This window comes from Parasteatoda tepidariorum, chromosome 9 (genome assembly GCF_982258835.1).
Source record: "Parasteatoda tepidariorum strain Cologne lab strain chromosome 9, Ptep-v5.0, whole genome shotgun sequence".
NCBI classification, from domain to species: Eukaryota; Metazoa; Arthropoda; class Arachnida; order Araneae; family Theridiidae; genus Parasteatoda; species Parasteatoda tepidariorum.
The window spans coordinates 91,008,267-91,029,678 of NC_141763.1; the positions used below are offsets into that span (position 1 = coordinate 91,008,267).

Sequence of the window (21,412 nt, forward strand, 5' to 3'; positions counted from 1 at the left end):
AGATTGTGAAAGAATAACTAATGTGTAAAGAAATTTATTTGAATTAATTTTTAATATTTTTTATATTATTTACAGTCATGTAACAAGCTATTAGTAAACATTAAAAATAAAAAAAATTATATGTTGTACAAAAAATCTCAAAATTCTAAGAAATTGTGTCATTATATACATCATTGTTTTTCTAATTGGAATTAAAAAGCAGTCAAAATTACTTCCTTGGCAAATCTAGACGTATATAATATTTATTATTCCTTAATTAGTTTTGCCAAATCTTATTATCTTTTACATTTGTGTGTTATTTTTTTATCCTATTTAGATTTTAAGATTTGCAATGTGTTTAATATTACTTATATCATAATTGGTTTTATAAAATTTAATTATTTTTTTACTGCTAATGATTTCATGTATTTTATTTTACTCAGATTAGCAATGTGTGCGATATTTATTATATCTCATTTTATTTCAGCATATTGAATAACTACATGTATGGTGGAAAATTTCAACCCTCTGTCGACGTATTTAATTCTGTCAGTCGACTGAAAAAGAACTTGACGATATTTATATCCTACGGAGATTATGATACACCCGTTCTTTGGATTGATGAAAATTCGACAGACAGTGATCGACCCATTGAAGTAATTGCTCTCTCATCTTTTCTGCTTCGAACATGCTTTGTTGTTTAATTGTATTATTCTGTGACGATTAACGCAAGTCCAGATTAAAAATCAATCATTTCGATTCGAAAAAAGTTTTACGGGCATCAGTCGAAAATCTTATAATTAATGATCTGATAATTATGTATCAAACTATCCCCAAATTCTACACAGTTTTGGGAATGTTTTAACCCGGTCGGAATCGAGATCACGTAAAAGCCATCATGCGATTTTACCTTTGCGGTCTGTCGTATCAAATAGATATGAAACGATAGCATACATAAAACGAACCTTTCTGACACCAGCGGCCCAAGATAACACGGGTGTGATCTCAATTCAGTTCTCTTGTATTACATCTTGTATTAGACAATTTAAATAAAAAGTTGGAAACCAAAAACAAGCAAAACGAAATTTTAAAGATATGTATGTCAGAAAAAACAATACTTCATCTGGTGACACTCTGTGCGTTAACATACTGGAGCCTTTCTATTGTCAGTGGTAAGACCAAAAACTGACCGTGCCCTGAGGGCAAATAATGGATAAACTAAATAAGAAACAATCTAAAAATCAAATATTGAAACAAACGATAAAAATTCAATAATACAAAAAGAAAAGAAAAAAGAGTCAAAAGTACACTTATTACAACGTATCTTCATTTTGAATGATAAGTAAGCTAATTTGGATAATTAGTTTTTTTAATATTAAGAGTTTTTGTTCGCACTAGCCCTACGACAAAGGGCTTGGTGGTTGTTTAAGATCTGAAGACAATTAACGCTTCGAAATTTCATCAGGTAATGAAGTTGATATCAGTCCTGTTTTACTATATTAGTGTTTTAATAATTATTTAATTATCAATAATTATAATTTAGTTAATAATTAATGGCTTAATATTTAAAACTTAATTAGTAACTTAACTATTTGAATAACCGTTTTGTTACTTCAGTTTCGGCAAAAATCATCAGAATTTTGCCGAACATATTGCCATATACAAGGTGTTCCAAATTTCGACTAATAAATTTAGAGAGGCTGATAAACAACTTCAAGTGGATGAAAACTTACCATATGATATAGAATCGCGATTCCCGTTGCGAGGATGAAAATCTCAAAATACGCACTCAGCTTCTGCAGCAGCTGCTCCATGAATTGCTGCCAAGAGAGTGAACTGCAGCGCGTCGAGAATCCCCTGCACATAGTGCTTTTCCAAAGTAAAATCACTCCGATGTAACATAATCAAGGGGATTGGATCTCGTTTCATGGCCTTCACATTAACCGAATCTCAATCTGTAATACTTTTTCATACGAGGATGTTTTAGAACACAAGTTAATGCGACTCTCGCTTGTGTACAAACCGGTTAATCTCATAGCGTGATTTTTGTTGCGCCAGACGCAAATTTTATCTATAAGAGCATCTGGGAATCGCTTTTACGTCATTGAACTCCACTATGAACAGCTTTTGTTATAATTTTTCATAGAAATCTTTTCTTGTACGTAGCAACTTTGTAGTATTTTTTTTCAGTTGTTTTTCACAGCAATGTTGAAACCTACGTGTTTTTCTTGGCAATTTTTACTCTTTTAACGTAGTCTAATTTATAGTAAATTTTCAAACTCTTGATATCGTTCATCTCCTTTCCGAATTCGTTGGTCGAACTTTGGGACACCCTGTTTTGTTATTGTCATTATATTTCCTCTCATAATTTTTTTTCTCATTAGTGCAAGCGTGGCATAGACTGCAGGTACGAGACTACTGCTATATTTCGAAACAACCAATCCTACCTAGCCTACCATGAGTGGTCGATTTTCAAATTAGATGGAACTGGAAGTGAAGAAGAAATAGACATATCTTACTTAAAAACCCACAACTGTTCGGCCATCAGAATCCTTAAGAGATCTTTAGAATTAGGCCTCTACAAACTGAAATATACTTTGACCATATATGGTACGTTTTATTTGCATATGTACTATATATTTTTCACCAAAACAGTTATACTAAATTACTATGATCATAAGAAGTACACGCAAGAGTAAAATTAACTGACAGCTCTCCTGACCAAACTATTGTGACCATATCTTCCAGTGTGCAAGTAACTTCTATTGTTTGAAGTATACGCAGAAAGTATATATTAAGTATATGCAAAAAGTTCTATATTTGAGGTATACGCAAAAGTATGTAAGTAACTTCTATATTTTGCGGTATACGTTTTTTCATAGACTTTGTATTGAAGACAACCTTTAGGATAGACCATCAAAACCTCTCCCAGCGACCGGGAAAACCTCCGTACCAAATGCAGAAAGGGGCAAATAAGAAAAGAAAAATTAAATATATTAACAAAACAAATAAGTTGATTCAAATGTATTGAAAATATTTGTGAGTGGCTCTTATTAAAAGAGTTCTTTTTGACGATCTCTGAAAAAGATTGACAAACCTCATGTTACAGTCAGAGAGCGCTAAAGACGAGGATATCAATGATTTAGTTTTAGAGTTGAAAGTTAAATTAGTAAAAAACAGTTATTTTAGAAAAAAAACTAAGCATCTCAAACAAGCAAACCTCATATTTTTTTAAAAGTAAACTAATTTTCATGATATGGAATTAAATGCAAGCTTAAACAAAAAACATAATTGCTTATTTATTTAATTCATAATTTGCAAATTTGTTTTTACACATAATTATTTCAGTAGGCGACATTTTTATTGGCATTACTGCACCAAGAAAATATCCCTGAGTAAAATTAAAATTGCTTGCGAAAAATCATGCACTTTTTATTCATGCACTTTTATGCAAATCATGCACTTTCTATTGGGAGTAAACCTCTAAGTACGACGTCAATAGGAGTAAACCTCTAAGAACTACCAATCTCCATTAACGACCATTTTACTGTGGTCGCCCGATATGTTTTTCACTCTATTAAATCAGCATTCACTAATGTGTTAACTATGATTTTTTGGTACGGCACGGTTTGTCTATAATGAGAACTCCTCCAAACATTCATCTGGACCTGTGGCGGTGACCATGGTAACGAGGTATAACTATGCGGGGTCATTGTTTTGGAGTGGTTTCGACTCGAGTCGGTGAGAGTAAGGGAATCTCTTCGGTCTATTGTGTTAGTCCTAGAGTGAAGCTACCCTCCCTAAAATGCGCCATTCTTGTTTCCATAGCACCAGACGGCTACACAATTTGTGGCGGGAGGAGTTCTTAGCTTAATTTCATCATAATTTATCATATTTTTTATCATTTTTTTTTCTAATTTTATGTCAAGCCGAAGATGAAAATGTGACTCACGAAGAGGATCTGCACACCGTCAAAGAAATTGATGCATATGAAGATTACCGAACATATGTGCAGAACAGGTCGATTCTCACGAGGCGGAGTGTCTACTCCTACTTGAGAATTATTGAAACGCCCCTGCTTCCCATGCTGGTGCGTGGTGGTGCCACTCATATTCGTCGAGGATACGGTCAAACTGTTCATCTGGAGCCGACCATTTACACTGAAGATCCTGATAATCCCGATGAAAGGGTTCGTAAATGCCTTTAAGCTGATTCATATTAACAGTAAAATTGCATCTCTAAATAACATAAAAACGAAATGGTATAAACCGTTTCCATTTATCGTCGCGTGATATGATCCAGTTTTTTCCCGTGGAAATTCACATTTCTTTAGTTGTCACCAGTTGTATTATAATCATCTTTGAATAGCTGACCTAATTTTGAGTTTACGACTACCAATGTTCAGATCCATAGCCTTGAAATATTGAACTGAATCCAGAAGACAAGGGGACATCTAGATTAAATATTGGGAAAAATTCGTCTTCGCGGTGAACTTTTTGATGGGACTAACCCGCATTTACTTTGCATGGAGGAGAAAACCACCCACGGTTAGCCTAACGGCAAGGGAATACAGGGAATACTGATAATCCGTCTACCACTGAGGATATTTTACATCGAGATCTATGGTCAGTGCTAGCTGGGAGCGGAATTCGTATCAAAAAGACATCTCTGGAATTCAAACTCAGTCACCTCATTGGGTGGTGAAAGCTCTATCCCTTGAGCCGCCACAGCTCAACATAAATTATGTAAAAGCTATAAAAATATTATTTCTCTATAAAGTATTTCTGTATCCCTAATTTAAAGATGTTTAGCTGCTTTCAGAAGACTCTGTCCCAGGCTCCCTATCTGTGGTCAATATTTCTGCTTCGATGGCATGTTTCAAAAACGTTACTAAAAAGTTTTACTGTTCTTTTAACATTTTCGATTTGAATTTACTACTCCAAAGTAAAAGATTAAAACTGAATGGGATGTTCCCCAGTTAAAAAGTAATGTTATATTTCCATTTTAACTTGACAAATTAGCGAATTTAATAAAATGTCAATTAGAATCTTCAACCTCTCAATTCTTCAATTATAGTTTTAATACGCCAAGTTTCTACTTGTCCCAGTAGACTGATAGTAAGACACGGTTTCCAGTAGATAAATGAAGTTAAGCATCACTGGCAGCTATCAGTGAGCGGGTGAGTAACTACTTTGATCAGCCTGTGAAGTGACAAAAGGTGTGCGGTATTGTCATCGTTAAACTGTGCTGCTATAAAATACTTGACTACACGAGCAGGTCGTTAAGCTACGAAAACGCGGCACCGTCTGTAGAGGATTAAAATTGTGATGTCAAGTCTTCAAATCATCCTCCGAGAGGTTTTTCAGACCGTCTCCAATAGCCCACTGCGAGCCGTGGTGGCTCAGGGGATAGAGCGTTCGCTTTCCAATGAGGTGAACCAGGCACGAATCCCAGCAATGGCTGGTCCATACGAATTCCTCAACCAGCACGCACTGACCACAGTGCTGGCGCAAAATGTACTCAATGGTAGACGGATCATGGGTTAGAGTCCCTTGTCTTCTGGATTGGGTTCGAAATTACAAGGCTGCGGAGTTGAACATTAGTAGTCATAAACCCAAAAATGGATCAACTGTTCAACGACGGTTATAAAAGAGCTGCGCAACTCTAGTAAGACAGTTTTACATGCTACTGTATCTTACTGACATATTTTTGCACCTACACTCGGCGGCTCGACCCTACACGCTTCGCTCCCTAATCTCCACAATTGCTTAGATATTTTTTTTTTAATTTCTTGACAATAAAGAGGTTGTTACACTCAAATTATAAAGTGTTCAATTGAAAGAAGCTAAGATGTTTTATTGTATTAATGTTGATTCTATTTGGAGAAAAAAATTCAAACACAATCATTTTGCTCAGTTACTATGACAGCTTTATCTACTATATTTTTTTAATTTAAGTTTAATTTCTAGTTACCACATAATCTCCTTAAAAGTGTTTTGCCCAAAAGATTATTTAGTAATAATGCAAAAAGTAAATTCGCGCTGTTTAATGGTTTTGCTTTCATTACAGCTGTCGATTAGGCACTATTTTACCGAAACTTTAAGGTAAATATATATATAAAGTAATATAGAGAGAAAGAGAGTAAATCTAACTTATTTACTATATAATAATTGTAAAACGGCTTGTAAGTTTAGATACCGTTTTAAATATGATTATCATTATAAAAAAGTTGCGTTAATATCTCAAGAAAATATTATCTTTTTAATTTTGGAAATTCAGATTTTACTCTTTTGTATAAAGGGAGGAAAAGTGATTCATCTTTAATTTTTCTTCTTGTCCGCAATCTTGCGATTGGATATTTGCAGCTCGTGAAGAATATCGTTAAAACCAGATGGTTGTGAGTAATCACGTGGTTGTGCATGTGGTGTTAACGTTACAGCAACTAGGCTTGGTTTATTATCAAGCTAAAACAATTTTCGTATCAAATTTCATTTAATACCTGCGAACTGAAAATCGTTTTAAATGTTAATTTTTTTCTTTTGATTTCGAAGGTTTTGATTTCAACACTGTTTTTACGTTAACTGCAATATTTACTTTATTCGCTTATTAGCAAATCTTCGTTAAGAAATTTTTTTTTCTGAGGTTAAACCTGGTTGGCAATTATGTTCCCGTAGTTTTTCTTATATATTTCAACATTTCGCGTGTCAGTAAGGCTTTGTACAAAGCCTATTAGATCATGCATAAGAGGATGTTTCATTTTTCGAGAATCTGTGTTTTTTTCCCTCTATTTTGCTCATGTTTATGTTAATTTTCAGATGAATAAAAATGAAATATATTTTTAATGAAAATATAATATAATATTGATAAAAAGGAGAAAATTTGTCTTCTTTTAGCCTTCAATGATGGTTCTGGGGTAGCTAAAGCTGTTAGTGACATTAAAGCGGCGGGAATTTTGTTGCCAACACAATAGAAATAACAAATTATATTTCTTTATTGTACAACTTAATACTAATTAATATATGTATTTTTTGGCTAGAACTTTAATGTCACGTGGTTTTGTTTACGTTATGATAAAAAAGAGAGCCTTACAGAGTTGGGAGCTCATGAGTATGATACAAGCAATCCTTCAAGTCCTATAACAGACAGATCTACTGTTAAGGAAAAAGATAATAAAGGAGGCTGTTTTGGTAAAGGCCCAGGTAATTACTTTAGCTAACCTTCCTCCCACCAGCACGTTAATGTGCGTTTTTGTTATGTTTAATAGTACCCACTTTATGGTATACAAGTGTGTTAAATAGCTACACAGTTTTATTATGTTTAATGTTGTACAATTTTACCGTGTTGAATGGCAACCACTTAACGTTCAACTCACAGTTTTATATCCCGGGGTATAATTCTAACTTTTGTATAGGTCGAATCCCTTTACAAGATGGCAAGTCTTTTGTGTTATTTTAACTGTACTTCTCTTAATCATTTTAGTGATTTCGATGTTTTTACTTTGAGTGATATATTCATTTTTAATCTTTTAAAAATTTTTATGTCTCATTATATCGACTTTGAGAGTGCGCTTGATCTTTTACAAATTTATATGTTGAATTTTTTAGACCCTTTTGGTCAATTGCATAATTTTAGCCTTTAACTTCTTGTTTTTTTTCCTTTTATCAATCATTTCATAATATCTTTTTATTATTTTTCCTGTATTTTAAACTTTAAATTTTTAAACCACCAGTTTTCGGTCACGAGGTTTGACTAAAAATATTTTTCATGTAGCTTGCACAAATTCCATTATATTTTGACAGCTCTCACATGGTAAATTCTGGGTTTCATATGGTAGATATCGTTAATTTTATTAAATTTCAAATATTTATAAGGGTCCGTTGGCCAATTTATAAGCTTTAATTAAAAAAAAAATTCTTGAATTTTTCATATATTTTATTGTAAACATCAGTCTAGATGTTTAACTTCACCTGTTAGTTAATAGTTGGAATAATCACAACTAATATTATACATGTAAAACGTTTAATTCTTGAGGTGAACTTGTCAATTTTGTATCCTCCGGGCTGTTGCCAAAATAGTACTATGTTTTTTTCCTGTTTTTAAATAAATGACACGGAGGAGCTTCGCCGGGCCTCTCGGCCAGTGCATGTGCCAGATACTCTCTGTCCACCTCCGGCTGTGCGGGAGACTGTCACGGCGACAAGTTGAAAATTTTTCCCGCATACCCATATTTGGAGGGGTCGGGGACCTAATTAACCTTACAAGATGGCAAATTCCGCGCATGTCGGGTGTATAGGTCTACCGCTAAAAAAAAGGGAAATAAGAAAGTTCTTAAAATTAAAAGGAAAGAAAGAAATACACGAAACATTTATTAACTTCACAGAATTTTCTCAAATTAAAAATATTGTGTTGCATTTTTTATAAATTATTCCGAATAAATTATCTTCATTTTTCTCATTCTTAATTTTTTTTCAACGTAATTTAAAGTATTGTAAAGTATATGTAATGAAAATATGATGAGTGAAAGTGCAAATTTAATTTTAAGTAGGTAGTTTCTTCATTTACGTCGCACTAGAGCTGCACAGAGAGACTATTGGCGACGGTTTGGGGAAGTAACCCTGAGGATGATCCGAAGATATGCCAGATTGATCTTCTGCAGAAGGGATGGCTCCCCCTCTTTAGTAGCTCGACGACCTCAACGTGAAGTCGAGCACTTTATGGTAGAACAGTTTAACGAGAACCAATACTGCACACCCTCGGTCCCAACACAGGCTGATCAAAGTGGTCACCCACCCCCCATCCGCTTATTGACAGCAGCCAGTGCTGCGTGACTTTGGTGTTTTACTGGGGACCGTGTCTTTACGATCAGCCAAAATAAATTGTATATAACGTATTTACAATTGTTTTTGTAAGGGAATAAATTGATAGTCATATGAATCTATCTCATTGTTTTTAATGCATTGACATTAATATAATGCATCGACTTTATTACCCGTAACCTCCTAATTTTCGTATGATTTTGGGAATTTGAAAATTTCACTTATACGGTCAGGATAAACGGTATATTTAATAGCTTTCACTTTTTATCGTACAGTTTTATTGTGATTAATAGCATCCGCTATGTATCATGCAGTTTTGTTATACAGCTTTATTATATTTATTATACCCGATTAATATTTAACAATTTGTCGTAGGATTATTATTAAAAATATTTTTCATAGTTTTTCATTATTTTATATTAATTTAGGTCAAAAGAAGTGAAAAATATTATATTTATATAATAAAATATAGTTAGGAATTACAGTCAGTAATGTGTCTTATTTCGCATTAAAAGTAAAATCTTCCAAACGCGGCTCAATTCAAAATAATAATTTTTTCAAATTAACACCCGTTTGCAGTTATTTACATCAAAGAGAAACAGTTTCTCATCCTTGAAATTTCTTTAATTTACAAAATCAATTATTCGTAAATTTTTGATATGACTGAAAAATATTTTCAAACTACTTTTTTTTTTAAATTTCATATTTTTGTACAAATATATTTCCAATAATCTAACAGATTTCTTTAGCAACTATTCAACTGTTTTTTTATAATTTTAAAACACCAAAATATATTTTCACTTGCACTTAGAGAAACAGAAAAAAATACATGAAAAAGACACCGGTGTTTAATTTGCGTCAAAGGATTAATATATCTGTTTTATTGTGTTTAATTGACTCCTTTTTTTATACAGTTTTATTGTGTTTAATAGCACTACTTTTTGTTTTATAGTGTTTATTGTGCTCAATAGTATCCATTGTTTATCAAACAGTTTTATCTGTTGCTTGTTATAGAGTTCTATTTTGTTAAATAGTATCCACTGTTTGTTATTGAAATGGATCATTACTAATAATGCATTTTCATTACAGGGTTAATGAAAGTTGCATCTTCAGATTTTGAACTCGACACAGCTTCTTTCTGGTCACATGATGCAGTTTATGAACTGATTGCAGTTATAAAGAAAAATCACAAAATCACCGAAGGACATCTTTTTGTTGAAGTTGTGAAAGGAAAACCACCAAGTTTGCAAGTGATGTAAGTTTTTCTTCTCATTTTAGCTTAATAAAACGTTTTACCCTCTTCTATTTCGTTTTCAGAAAACAAAAAATACTACTGTGCCTTCTTTCAATTGTCTTCTTTCAATTCTTCTATTTGATTGCATGACAAGCCCAGAGGTGGCCTCCACGTGAACTTGTGCAGTTATGTAAAAATACAGTTCCACTAATAATAAAATCAACAGCAGAAGCAAAGTCTTCTAGTCTTGCACCATTATTGACCATAGTTTCCAACAAATTTCGTTATATTATGGTCCCTACCAACTTTGGCATCAAAATCTCCAGTTACTAGTTTAATGTCAGTTGATGAATATCTGCAGACTACATTTTCTAGGATATCACTAAAAAACATCTTTCCCAGCTTCGGACTTCACCGTAGGTACATGAGCACAGATAATACAAATATTCTGCGATTTTTCACTCAATCTTAATTTACATATTCGCTCATTCATGGGTATAAAATCTTCTGTCTCTCTCGCCGACGCAACGAAACCTGAACCAAACTACTGTTTAAAGTCATGGAAGCTGTGATAAAAACTATAAAGTTTCCTTTGCAAGATACTATGTCCCTGTCCTCTTGCACCACTAACAGGAATACGCCTATCAAGTTCTTCAGAGTTCCATCTCTATATAAGGTGCGAAAATCCCATATTCCAATTCTCAAGCCCTTAAACTTTTCCAAGTCGTCTACAAATATTCTGTCTGGATTTAGCTTCTTGAAATTTTTGAACTAAAAATATTTTCCTGAGTTAGGTACTTCGCCTCATGTCCAACTCCCAGGCGGGAGAAAACCGGGGGCTACTCATTGTCTGGTGCCTCACCAATGACCTCTCTGGCTTGAGCAGCTCTACCAGTAGCTAAGCTGCTACCAACAAAGCTCAATAGGTCGTGGACAAACGCAAACCCACCCAAGACGGCAAGTTAAGAAATGGACATCATTTCACCTTACTTTCTCCCAACAACATTAATCCTTTACGTTTAAAAAACAAGCGCGTAACCGATCATCGGCCAAGTTATCTTCCTCTTCCCAAAACGAAAACGTTTGCAATTCTTTGTTAACTTACCACACACTTCTAAAGAACACGTCTTTTTTGTGACCACATATCGATCCTTCTTGACCACTGACCACTTTTAGTACCGTCAATAACAACAAAAGGTATGAACTTGTTTCATTTTTTAGTATTTTTATACTGCTATTATGTGTATTTGTGCTTCTAATGACAAGTCCGCTATACCGACAATTCCATTTGCTAATTTAAATTTTACTGTTCTCAGAATGTTTCGAGTTTAGATGGTTTTGTAATCAAAAACGTCATTTGATAGTTGACTTTAAAAACTATTAAATTATGACTAATGTGAAATCTGTTTTCTGTTAAATGCAGGTGCGAAAAAAGAGTAGCATGTATTCCAGATGTTCATGGAGTTTACATCAATCCCAGTTCTTATATACCATTAAGAGTAGAGTGCATCGAAGATTGTGGAGACACGAAAATAAACTATGAATGGAACATATATGCTACTGACTTGAAAGCTACCGAAAAATCCCCACTGGAAAACGTGGAACAACACATGAGAGGTAAACTAAATGAAAAGCTTTAAAAAAATCTTCTACACTGTTTTAAAAAAATTGTATGCATTTTTAACTCGTTTTGCTGCAATGGAATATGCGAACCAGTGATTATTGATTTACATAAATCGTCAAATAATGCCGCATCTTTAATTTTGTGTTTTGCTAATATATATTCACTTTGATCTATAACAAAGTGCGAGAGCATAAAAATATTAATTTCACAATAAAAATACTATTTCTATACTCGGTTTAACGTAGTTTCAGGAAGTGTTTTTTATCACAAGGAATTTTTTTTTGTAATTTCGTAAATTCTGTTGTAGTTTGAGGATATATAAGGTACCTTCTTTTAATCACGAAAACAGGCATGCGCTCCAACTACTACGGAATTTCCGTGGTTTTAGAAAGTAACAAAAGTAACGATAACAAATTTTATAGTACAATACAATTCTGTTATTTTTCTAATAGATCAAGATTGTAACTAAAAATTGATAATAACTTATGTTTTATTTTTAGCAGGTATTTGCTTATATTTTCTTTCATTTATAAGCAGAGCAAGATTTCATTTTTAAAAAAAAAATCAGTGGCAAGGGTTGCTTGTGCAGTAAAATGATAAAAGCAAAACCAGAGCACATACTAGCATTTTTTACAGCGATATCGTAAAATATTTTGTGATACAGAAAAAGCGACATACACATCACTGTGCGACATATTGCAATAGATCGATTACTGAATTGGAAAATTACGTTGCTTTTCAAAAGCTTAGTACCAATTGAACACGTCAAAAAATTATTACTCAAAATCGAAATTCTGGTGTTGTAACAAAGTACTGAATATTCGGAATTTGAAAAAAATCCCATGAAATCGGCCGAAAAAGCGATTAGTAAAGATGAAAAAAGAACAATGATCAGAAAATAACATGGATTTACGCTGGAATCGTTGCGAACAGAGTGCGTCAAAAACTGATTACTAAATTTCAAAAGCACATGTCGAAATAAGATCGGATAAAAAGACTAGAATTTCGAAAACCATGTGTAAAAGTAACAAAAATAACTATCAAAAGAATAGTCAAAAAATGCGGTTGATTTACGTTGTTAATCACCTTTAATTGGGCTTATCATAAAGTGATAATTCTAATTCAAAAGACAAAAAAAAATCCAGATCATAACAGGTTACTGCTGTTACCCGTAACTAGCATTTGATAATTTTTAACGAGCAATTTGCCCCTTACTAGTCGAAGAAATCACTCCCTGTTTATATGTCACATATTTTTTTTTCTGTAAAGTTAATTGCAAGCTACGATACGCAATTTCTTTTTTGAAAAAAGCAAAAAAGTTAGTATAAAAACATGTTTTTTTTAAAAATTATAAGGGAATTATTTTTCATTTTAAGGTCCTTTTGATGCTTTATAGTGATTTGTTTTTTTTGCATATTTAAGAGCTTTTCTTAAGAATTTTCTACTCATCAGCATCCTAGCCCTGCTTATAAGCTATTAATACGATAGTTAAGATTAGAAAATATCCACTTAGTTTAAGTGTATAGATCTGAATACTTTTTTTTCATTAAAATTTGCATGCAACACTAAATTGTCTCGGGTATAATAAATTAAAGCTTAGAAGAACAAAATCTCTCGATAAATTCGGTAGTGCTGAAAGCAACCATGTTAAATAAATATATCTCTTCATTTAATTGTAGTGGACTATGACAGAGTTGGAGTGAATCAAACTTTGTTTTTGGAGCATTCCGATGTTCCAGCATTCTTGGTTCGGGCAAAGGGTACACTCATGAACGAAACAGTTTCAGAAGGAATTTCTTCCATATTGCTCGTCATAAACCATCCACCCAGCAAAGGAAAATGCAAAATAAGTGAAAAATCCGGCTTTGCGCTGATTGATCTCTTCCATGTCAAGTTTTCAGATTGGACGGATGAAGACGGACACGAAATAGCAGACTACAGCGTATACTGTAAGTTACTGTAATGTTTCAATTTATCTTTTAATATCAGCAAGCGTGCCTGCCTGCGAAGAAAATGGTAGCGGGTTCGAATCCCATTAAGAGCATCTATGTTTCTCTCTGTGTGGTGTGTGAATGTGGCCCACCCTATAAACGGGTATCTGTGGCGTGTGTAATGCTGCTCGTCTGTGTGACTTAGGTTCACAGGTGCACCTCGCATAGCGTTAAATGAACAGCACTTCAGTCATCTTCTGCAGCAAAGCGCGAGAATTCAGCACCTGCCGTTAAAAAAATATTTTGATATCAAAATCATATTTTTGAAAGAATGTTTTTTCCTACGAAAATGCACTATGCACTAAAAGTTGATTGTATACTGGCTAGTAATGGAAATTTCAACCACAGCAAGGAATATTGATAGTTCATTATTATCGCTTGGCAAATATTTCCGCTTCAATTAAGGGATCAAGAGAGCTTTTTCTAACAAAATTTTCGTTTTTTTTTATTATTTATTTATTTTTTTGAAATGAATTTGTTATAACCTTGTTCAATTATGAGCAATTCCATGCCAAGTATAAGACAATACTCTTAAGAAATACCAACTTCCTCCGCTTTGTAAGAAAAAAAAGCTTCTAATGGTAGACGAAGTTCAATTTTTGTTTAGTTCAGTAAATTTGATTTTAAATTATTTTTTCAATGCAACATTTTAAACCTATACAAGCACCTTTCTTGTGATCTCGTTTGAATCTCAAAAGATCTGCACTCGATTGAACTCTCGTTTGAACTTTATTTATGATGCGCCTTATCCTTACATATGCCTAACCAGTCTAAACGAATCTAACTCAAACTCATCTGAACAAATTAATAGTCCGTCAAAACAAAATACTAAAAAGAATTAAAAAAGCCAGTTGGTTCATAAGAAATACACCATGACCTCAAAATAGAATGCGATAGACAAACACATTGCCTAGATAAACATAAAATTTTATGAAAAAGACACCTCATGCTCTTGCAGCAAATTTCGATGAAATCTCCCTACTAGAAAGTTTAACTAAAGACAAGAGCATCAGACCAATTGCAACATACTATTGCAGTGATAAATCATATTCCCGTCATCAATAGCATACACATAACCTCATCCTCCTCATACAAGCTGTATCTTTGCTCAAGTTGAACCTCTAACTTAAGTAGAACTATAATTTATATTATTTAGTACATTATGGTTTTTATCGGTTTAATGCATACAACTAGACATTCATAATTTAATGATCTTATAGAATACTCCTTTTACCTCATTTGCATTCCTGCCATTTCATCGAATCACCTCAACGATCAAGTTCATGATGAGTGGGTAAAAGGCATACAACTATACATTCATAATTTAATGATCTTATAGAATACTCCTTTTACCTCATTTGCATTCCTGCCATTTCATCGAATCACCTCAATGATCCAGTTCAGGATGAGTGGGTAAAAGGCATACAACTACACGTTCATAATTTAATGATCTTATAGAATACTCCTTTTACCTCATTTGCATTCCTGCCATTTCATCGAATCACCTCAACGATCCAGTTCATGATGAGTGGGTAAAAGGCATACAACCACACATTCATAATTTAATGATCTTATAGAATACTCCTTTTACCTCATTTGCATTCCTGCCATTTCATCGAATCACCTCAATGATCAAGTTCAGGATGAGTGGGTAAAAGGCATACAACTACACGTTCATAATTTAATGATCTTATAGAATACTCCTTTTACCTCATTTGCATTCCTGCCATTTCATCGAATCACCTCAACGATCCAGTTCATGATGAGTGGGTAAAAGGCATACAACCACACATTCATAATTTAATGATCTTATAGAATACTCCTTTTACCTCATTTGCATTCCTGCCATTTCATCGAATCACCTCAATGATCCAGTTCAGGATGAGTGGGTAAAAGGCATACAACTACACGTTCATAATTTAATGATCTTATAGAATACTCCTTTTACCTCATTTGCATTCCTGCCATTTCATCGAATCACCTCAACGATCCAGTTCATGATGAGTGGGTAAAAGGCATACAACCACACATTCATAATTTAATGATCTTATAGAATACTCCTTTTACCTCATTTGCATTCCTGCCATTTCATCGAATCACCTCAATGATCAAGTTCAGGATGAGTGGGTAAAAGGCATACAACTACACGTTCATAATTTAATGATCTTATAGAATACTCCTTTTACCTCATTTGCATTCCTGCCATTTCATCGAATCACCTCAACGATCCAGTTCATGATGAGTGGGTAAAAGGCATACAACCACACATTCATAATTTAATGATCTTATAGAATACTCCTTTTACCTCATTTGCATTCCTGCCATTTCATCGAATCACCTCAATGATCAAGTTCATGATGAGTGGGTAAAAGGCATACAACTACACGTTCATAATTTAATGATCTTATAGAATACTCCTTTTACCTCATTTGCATTCCTGCCATTTCATCGAATCACCTCAACCATCAAGTTCATGATGAGTGGGTAAAAGGCATACAACTTCACATTCATAATTTAATAATCATCTCATAAATTAATAATCATGATATAGGTGAGAAAAAAAATTTATTTTTAAAATATTACAATTCTCTACTTTCAAAAAGTGACTTAAATTTATGATAACCGTTATTGAGCTGACAACAATATTCCCCCTGTCTTTTTTTCTTTTCTTTTTTTTTTTGTAGGGAGGGCAATCTATTTTCCCTGATAAGTCCCCTTATGATTTGTTGGAAATTTTCATTTGAAGTAAGTTGGTTCAATAGCTCTTCGTCAAGCTCAACTGGTGGGTCAGTACGAGGTGCTTTCCTTGAGGTCAACATTTCTATAGTTAAGCTGGGCATACCAATCACGAGTGGTTTTTTCAGCTATGGCGCCTTCTCAATACACAACTCAAATGTCATGAGTAACCGCCTTAGAAACTTGATTAAAAACAAAAAGGTTCATTTTTATCTACTTGACATTTCATTCAATAAAATTATCTAAAAATTAACGTAAATTAACCCAAACTAAGAAAAACATGGACTCCAGTATAAAAAAATATCTTCTCCGATTTTTATTGTTTTATTTTATTACCGTTTATAATCGTAACTTAATTCTGTGTCAATTCCGTAACTCAATATATATATATATATATATATATATATATATATATATATATATATATATATATATATATATATATATATATATATATATATATATACAAGAAAACACGAAGAAAGTTAAGAAAAACAACAAGTTTCATTTATTGCGCATAAGCTGCAAGTAAACAAAACTCATTAGATAAGTTCAAAAAGAAGATAAAACAAAGGAAAATTATAGACATATGCAAAAGGGGGGGGGGGAATAATAAAAAAAAAATAACAAGCAACTGATTTTAAAAAAAAATAATAAGAGAAAAGCATGAAATTTTTTAAAAAAAACCGGATAATAAAAGATATAATCTTTTTATCAGCCCACACGATTATATCTGTAAAAAAGAGTGCTGTCTGATATTGTATCAATATAGCCAAAACAAAATATATTAATACAATAGTGTGAGGAGCACTCAAAAAAAATTTTTCACAAAAATTACAACAAATAAAATAGAACACAATAAGTAAAAATAGCACGTAAAAACAGAAAATAAAATAAAAGAAAAAGAAAAAAAAGTGTAAAACAAAACAAAAACTATGAAGCGAGTAGCGAAATCAGATGTACTTTCTTATTATATTGATACAATATCAGAAAGCACTCTTTTTTGTGGATATAATCGTGTGGGCTGATGAAAAGATTATATCTTTTATTTTCCGGCTTTTTTTAAAAAATTTCATATATATATATATATATATATATATATATATATATATATATATTGTCTTTTAATTATTTTATTTAGTGAAGTATGATGATGTATATATGCGTCTCTCTTATGGTAAGAAGGAAAAAGTAGAAGTTGTTTTACCTTATGGTACACATGAAATTTGGTGCACAGTTGAAGATTCCATTGGTGCTGTGACGTGGTACGGCATTTCGAATTTTACGGTAAGGTTCTCATATTCAATTAAAAAAAATAATAGTATAGTTAAAAGCTTAATACAACTTCAAAACTGTTTATTATGTGGCATCAACTTATTTATTACACTTCAGGCTCCGCGTCAATGATTTTCATCTAGGTAGAAAAATGTCGCCAAAATGGCGATTTTTAAAAAAGTCCAATAGCTTTTAAGATAGTTACGTTATTTCTCTGTTCTAAAGACCAGATAATTCTTCACGGCAAGATTACATATATATAGTTTAAAATCGTCGCAATGCTGCATTTTTAATGCACTTAAACTATGGCTGTTTTATTTTCCTTAGCGTCAGAACATCGAAAAACAGCTTTAAGGAAACAAACTTTGCTGGAGAACTTAATTTAAACCCATGTTCAAAATGGTTTTGAATGAGAAGTAAGTACATTACAGATAAGGGAATAATTAAGAAATATTTATTCATGTTTACATGAGCCACTTTGGCATTCCCAAGCATATTTTTTGAATTTGCTCGATGAACTCGTTAATTTTGTTCGTTAATTTTGTTTTTTTACAGTGAATATTTAATTTAAGAAGTGCGAAATTATCAAATACCTGCAATTTTTCAATTGCTTTAAGTTCTTTTATTTCTTCTAAGAAATTAAAGATATCGAAAATACGTTTTCTTCCTTGGAAATAAGCATCGATGTTTCACGAGTGTGCGTTCGCACGTGAAAGTGTGAGAAAAGTTATTAATAATCGGTTTTTCTTAATGTCTAGTTTAAATATCAGTTATACTTAATTTTAAATATGTAATTTCTGTTAACGCTCAGCTGCAGCCACAGGGTCATTTTCATTGAATTCATTGACGGACCGGCAAAGATTTGTACCCGTCGAATTCGAAAAATAAGTTGTGTTAGCGCAGTGTTTCTAAACTAACGTTAAAAGTAGTTGCCTGTAATCGCTACAAACTACTTTTATTTTTCATCGCACTATTCTTTTTAAAAAAATGAAGCACACGAAACAAACTACAAAAAAAGCAGCGACTACAGTAGTTTCACTTCCACCCACTGACTGTACGTTTTTTATAAACTTGTACTTTCAGGCAAAATATTAAACTAAATTAAGCTAAAAAAAAATAATGTGATCGCCGTAAGATGATCACAGGATGCCCATTGGTAAAATGGTTGTAGTCTAATTTTTTTCCAGTCTACGTTCTTTGGCTTTTTCAGCCTCGGTAAGTTTTGGTATTGCTTTTTTTTTTCTTGCTTCCACTCTAACCTTCCGGAGAGTGTCAATCAATTTGGGACCCTCTTTATTTGTGATATTCACCTGAATTAGTATTGAAAACGATCCAGTTTGAACTGTAGGTTAGAATTTCTGATTCTTAATTAAAACAATAAAAACAAAAATACCGTTCAAATGATGAAATTCTCTTTTTATTCACAACTCAAGAAGTATTTATGGAATCTCTCTGGTCCCATATCTCAAAAATAAACCCGTCAACTTAATGCATAGCGAAATTAAAAGTGAAAAAAAGAATTCTAAAAAAGTTATGAAACAGAAGCGGTCGCCATAGCAACGCATGCAATGACGACGCATGAGCAATGTTTACTATTACCCTTGAACACAGTTGAAAAGTGTGATGACGTTTAAATTAGGTGCGCACGCCGTCAAACCCAAAACAACACCCATTTTACCAATGAGGAAAATATCATTCGGAAAAAAATATGTTGTTTTCGGAACAAGACTAATTTCTTGTTTGCGGAGCACCCACGCCCGAATTAAATCAAGTATTTGTATAAATGCACAGTAAAATTTGTAATCAATTTTAAAATGTGTGATTTCTCTGTCAATTTCTGTGCAATTTCTTAATTTATTTCAGACGTCACTGCCAACAGAAGAACAACTGGACGAGTACGAAAAGAGTCGCTTCAATGACAAATGCATTGCGGAAGGAAGAATGACTTTAGTCTCTCAAATCGTCATTGCAAAGAATTCAGTTGTTATGGAACACAGACGACGGCAGAATAAGAGCGATGTATTTGGTATTGAAATACGAGATTATATTTAGTTTCTCTTTTTTTAATTTATTACCTTTGCAAATTTAGTTTGCAGGACATGTAAGCAATGGAGAGTATAGTTTCATCCAGACACAAATTCTGGAATTATTCTGGGTTCGGGAAATAACGTTTGCGTAAACAACTAAAGAAAACATTTATTTACACCAAACACAACAGATTTCACACGCTCAGCGTGGTCTTGTTCTCGTTGAAGATCATTCCGATCTCACAGTATAAATGTGAAGTGAATATCAGTTCTCTTCACAAGAAATAATGATTGATACAGCAGCAACGCCACAGGGTACTTATAAAGTGCACACGCATCACTTAATTCTAAGCCTATGCTCCTAAGCTTATAAAGTGCGGATAAAGTAACATTTTTAATGAATTTTTTTGGGTAAATAAGCTTTTGAAAAATCGTGTACTTTACTCATCGTGTAGCTGTTTAGAAATATCAAACCCCATACCATTAACATCATGTTATTTAAAGATTTAGCAGCCTTCACGAAGGTCTCAAATAAAAAATTTTAAAAGTACCCAAACTCTTTTTTTTTCTTATGAGAAAATCTCTTAAATGTCAAGTTTAGCATACCAGAGAACAGTTTGCAATGACAAACCATGTAGTAATTATTCACAGCAAGGCTTATTTTCAAAGCTCTTTCGTTCAGGAAAAAAAACCACACGTAGTTTCTAAATCTGGATGACAAAAATCGAAATGCGAAAGTGATCGTAGTTCAAAATGTGCCATTTCAGTTTTTAACTAAGACTAAGCATAACAAGCATGAACAAAAACTAAGCATAAACATTACAGGGCAAAACTCCCGTACTTAAGGCTCGAGGTGGGTTCGTCTCCAGAGTTCTAAACGATAAAATGAGTTACAAATCTGCATATCGGTATTTCAAGTCACATTCTCCAATCTGCAGTATATCCCCGCATGGTAGTTTTTGCTATAAGTTTCTAACATTCCCGAACTCATTATCAAAATTTAATTTTTGTTATCTCATCGTACTTTCTGTAAATTTGTAATTAAACCAAAATAAATAAAACTTAGAAACTTGTAATTACAAATTTCTAAGTTTTATTTATTTTTGCGCGGCAAAAGAAATATGTAACATTAAGATGAATACCTAACTCAGTGGTAGCGTATTTAATAATAGAGTACAAAAATATAGGATTTATTTTAATAAGTATCATAAAATAAACACAAATGTATTTCTTTCTGTTAGATGGTGTTAGTGAACGAGAAATAGGCACACATTGGCAGGAACATCTAGAATTGGAGGGTATTGATAGCAGTTACTACACTCCGCAAGCGAAAGAAGAGATTCGTGAAATGCTGACAGAAAACTTGGAAAAGGAAATGAACCATGAAGCTATCGTAAGCTCTTCTGTGTAACACTTCTCTTTCAATTACTTACTTTTAAGGCATTTCGTTAATAAAAAAAAAACTGTAAGCCAAAACTGTTTTACATCTTCAGATCATAGCGATATTAATCACTATTACTTTACACGGATGGCTAGTAGAGTATTATTCTCAGATTAAGATGTTTTTTTCTAATGCTTCATACGAATAGTGTAATGAAAATAAACATATAAAGTTTCTTCTTTCTAATCTTTGATGGTAAGATTGATTATAAGGATGGCATTTCTCTACTGTTTCAAATGAGTGATTAAAGGAATGTTACACTACGAATTGTCAGATTTTAACGATACTA

At 32.8% G+C, this 21,412-nt stretch overlaps 1 protein-coding gene across 1 annotated transcript in view; it reads left to right on the forward strand.

Moving 5' to 3' along the window:
- The window catches only part of LOC107436988 (uncharacterized), an 89,385-nt gene that overhangs the window by 11,549 nt on the left and 56,424 nt on the right, over nucleotides 1-21,412 (forward strand). The window contains exons 6-15 of the mRNA XM_087152336.1: nucleotides 467-635; nucleotides 2,364-2,589; nucleotides 3,909-4,168; nucleotides 7,016-7,178; nucleotides 9,885-10,050; nucleotides 11,453-11,646; nucleotides 13,333-13,602; nucleotides 17,522-17,667; nucleotides 19,519-19,681; nucleotides 20,924-21,075. Coding sequence (XP_087008462.1) covers nucleotides 467-635; nucleotides 2,364-2,589; nucleotides 3,909-4,168; nucleotides 7,016-7,178; nucleotides 9,885-10,050; nucleotides 11,453-11,646; nucleotides 13,333-13,602; nucleotides 17,522-17,667; nucleotides 19,519-19,681; nucleotides 20,924-21,075 — 1,909 coding nt within the window. The remainder of the gene's footprint in view (nucleotides 1-466; nucleotides 636-2,363; nucleotides 2,590-3,908; nucleotides 4,169-7,015; nucleotides 7,179-9,884; nucleotides 10,051-11,452; nucleotides 11,647-13,332; nucleotides 13,603-17,521; nucleotides 17,668-19,518; nucleotides 19,682-20,923; nucleotides 21,076-21,412) is intronic.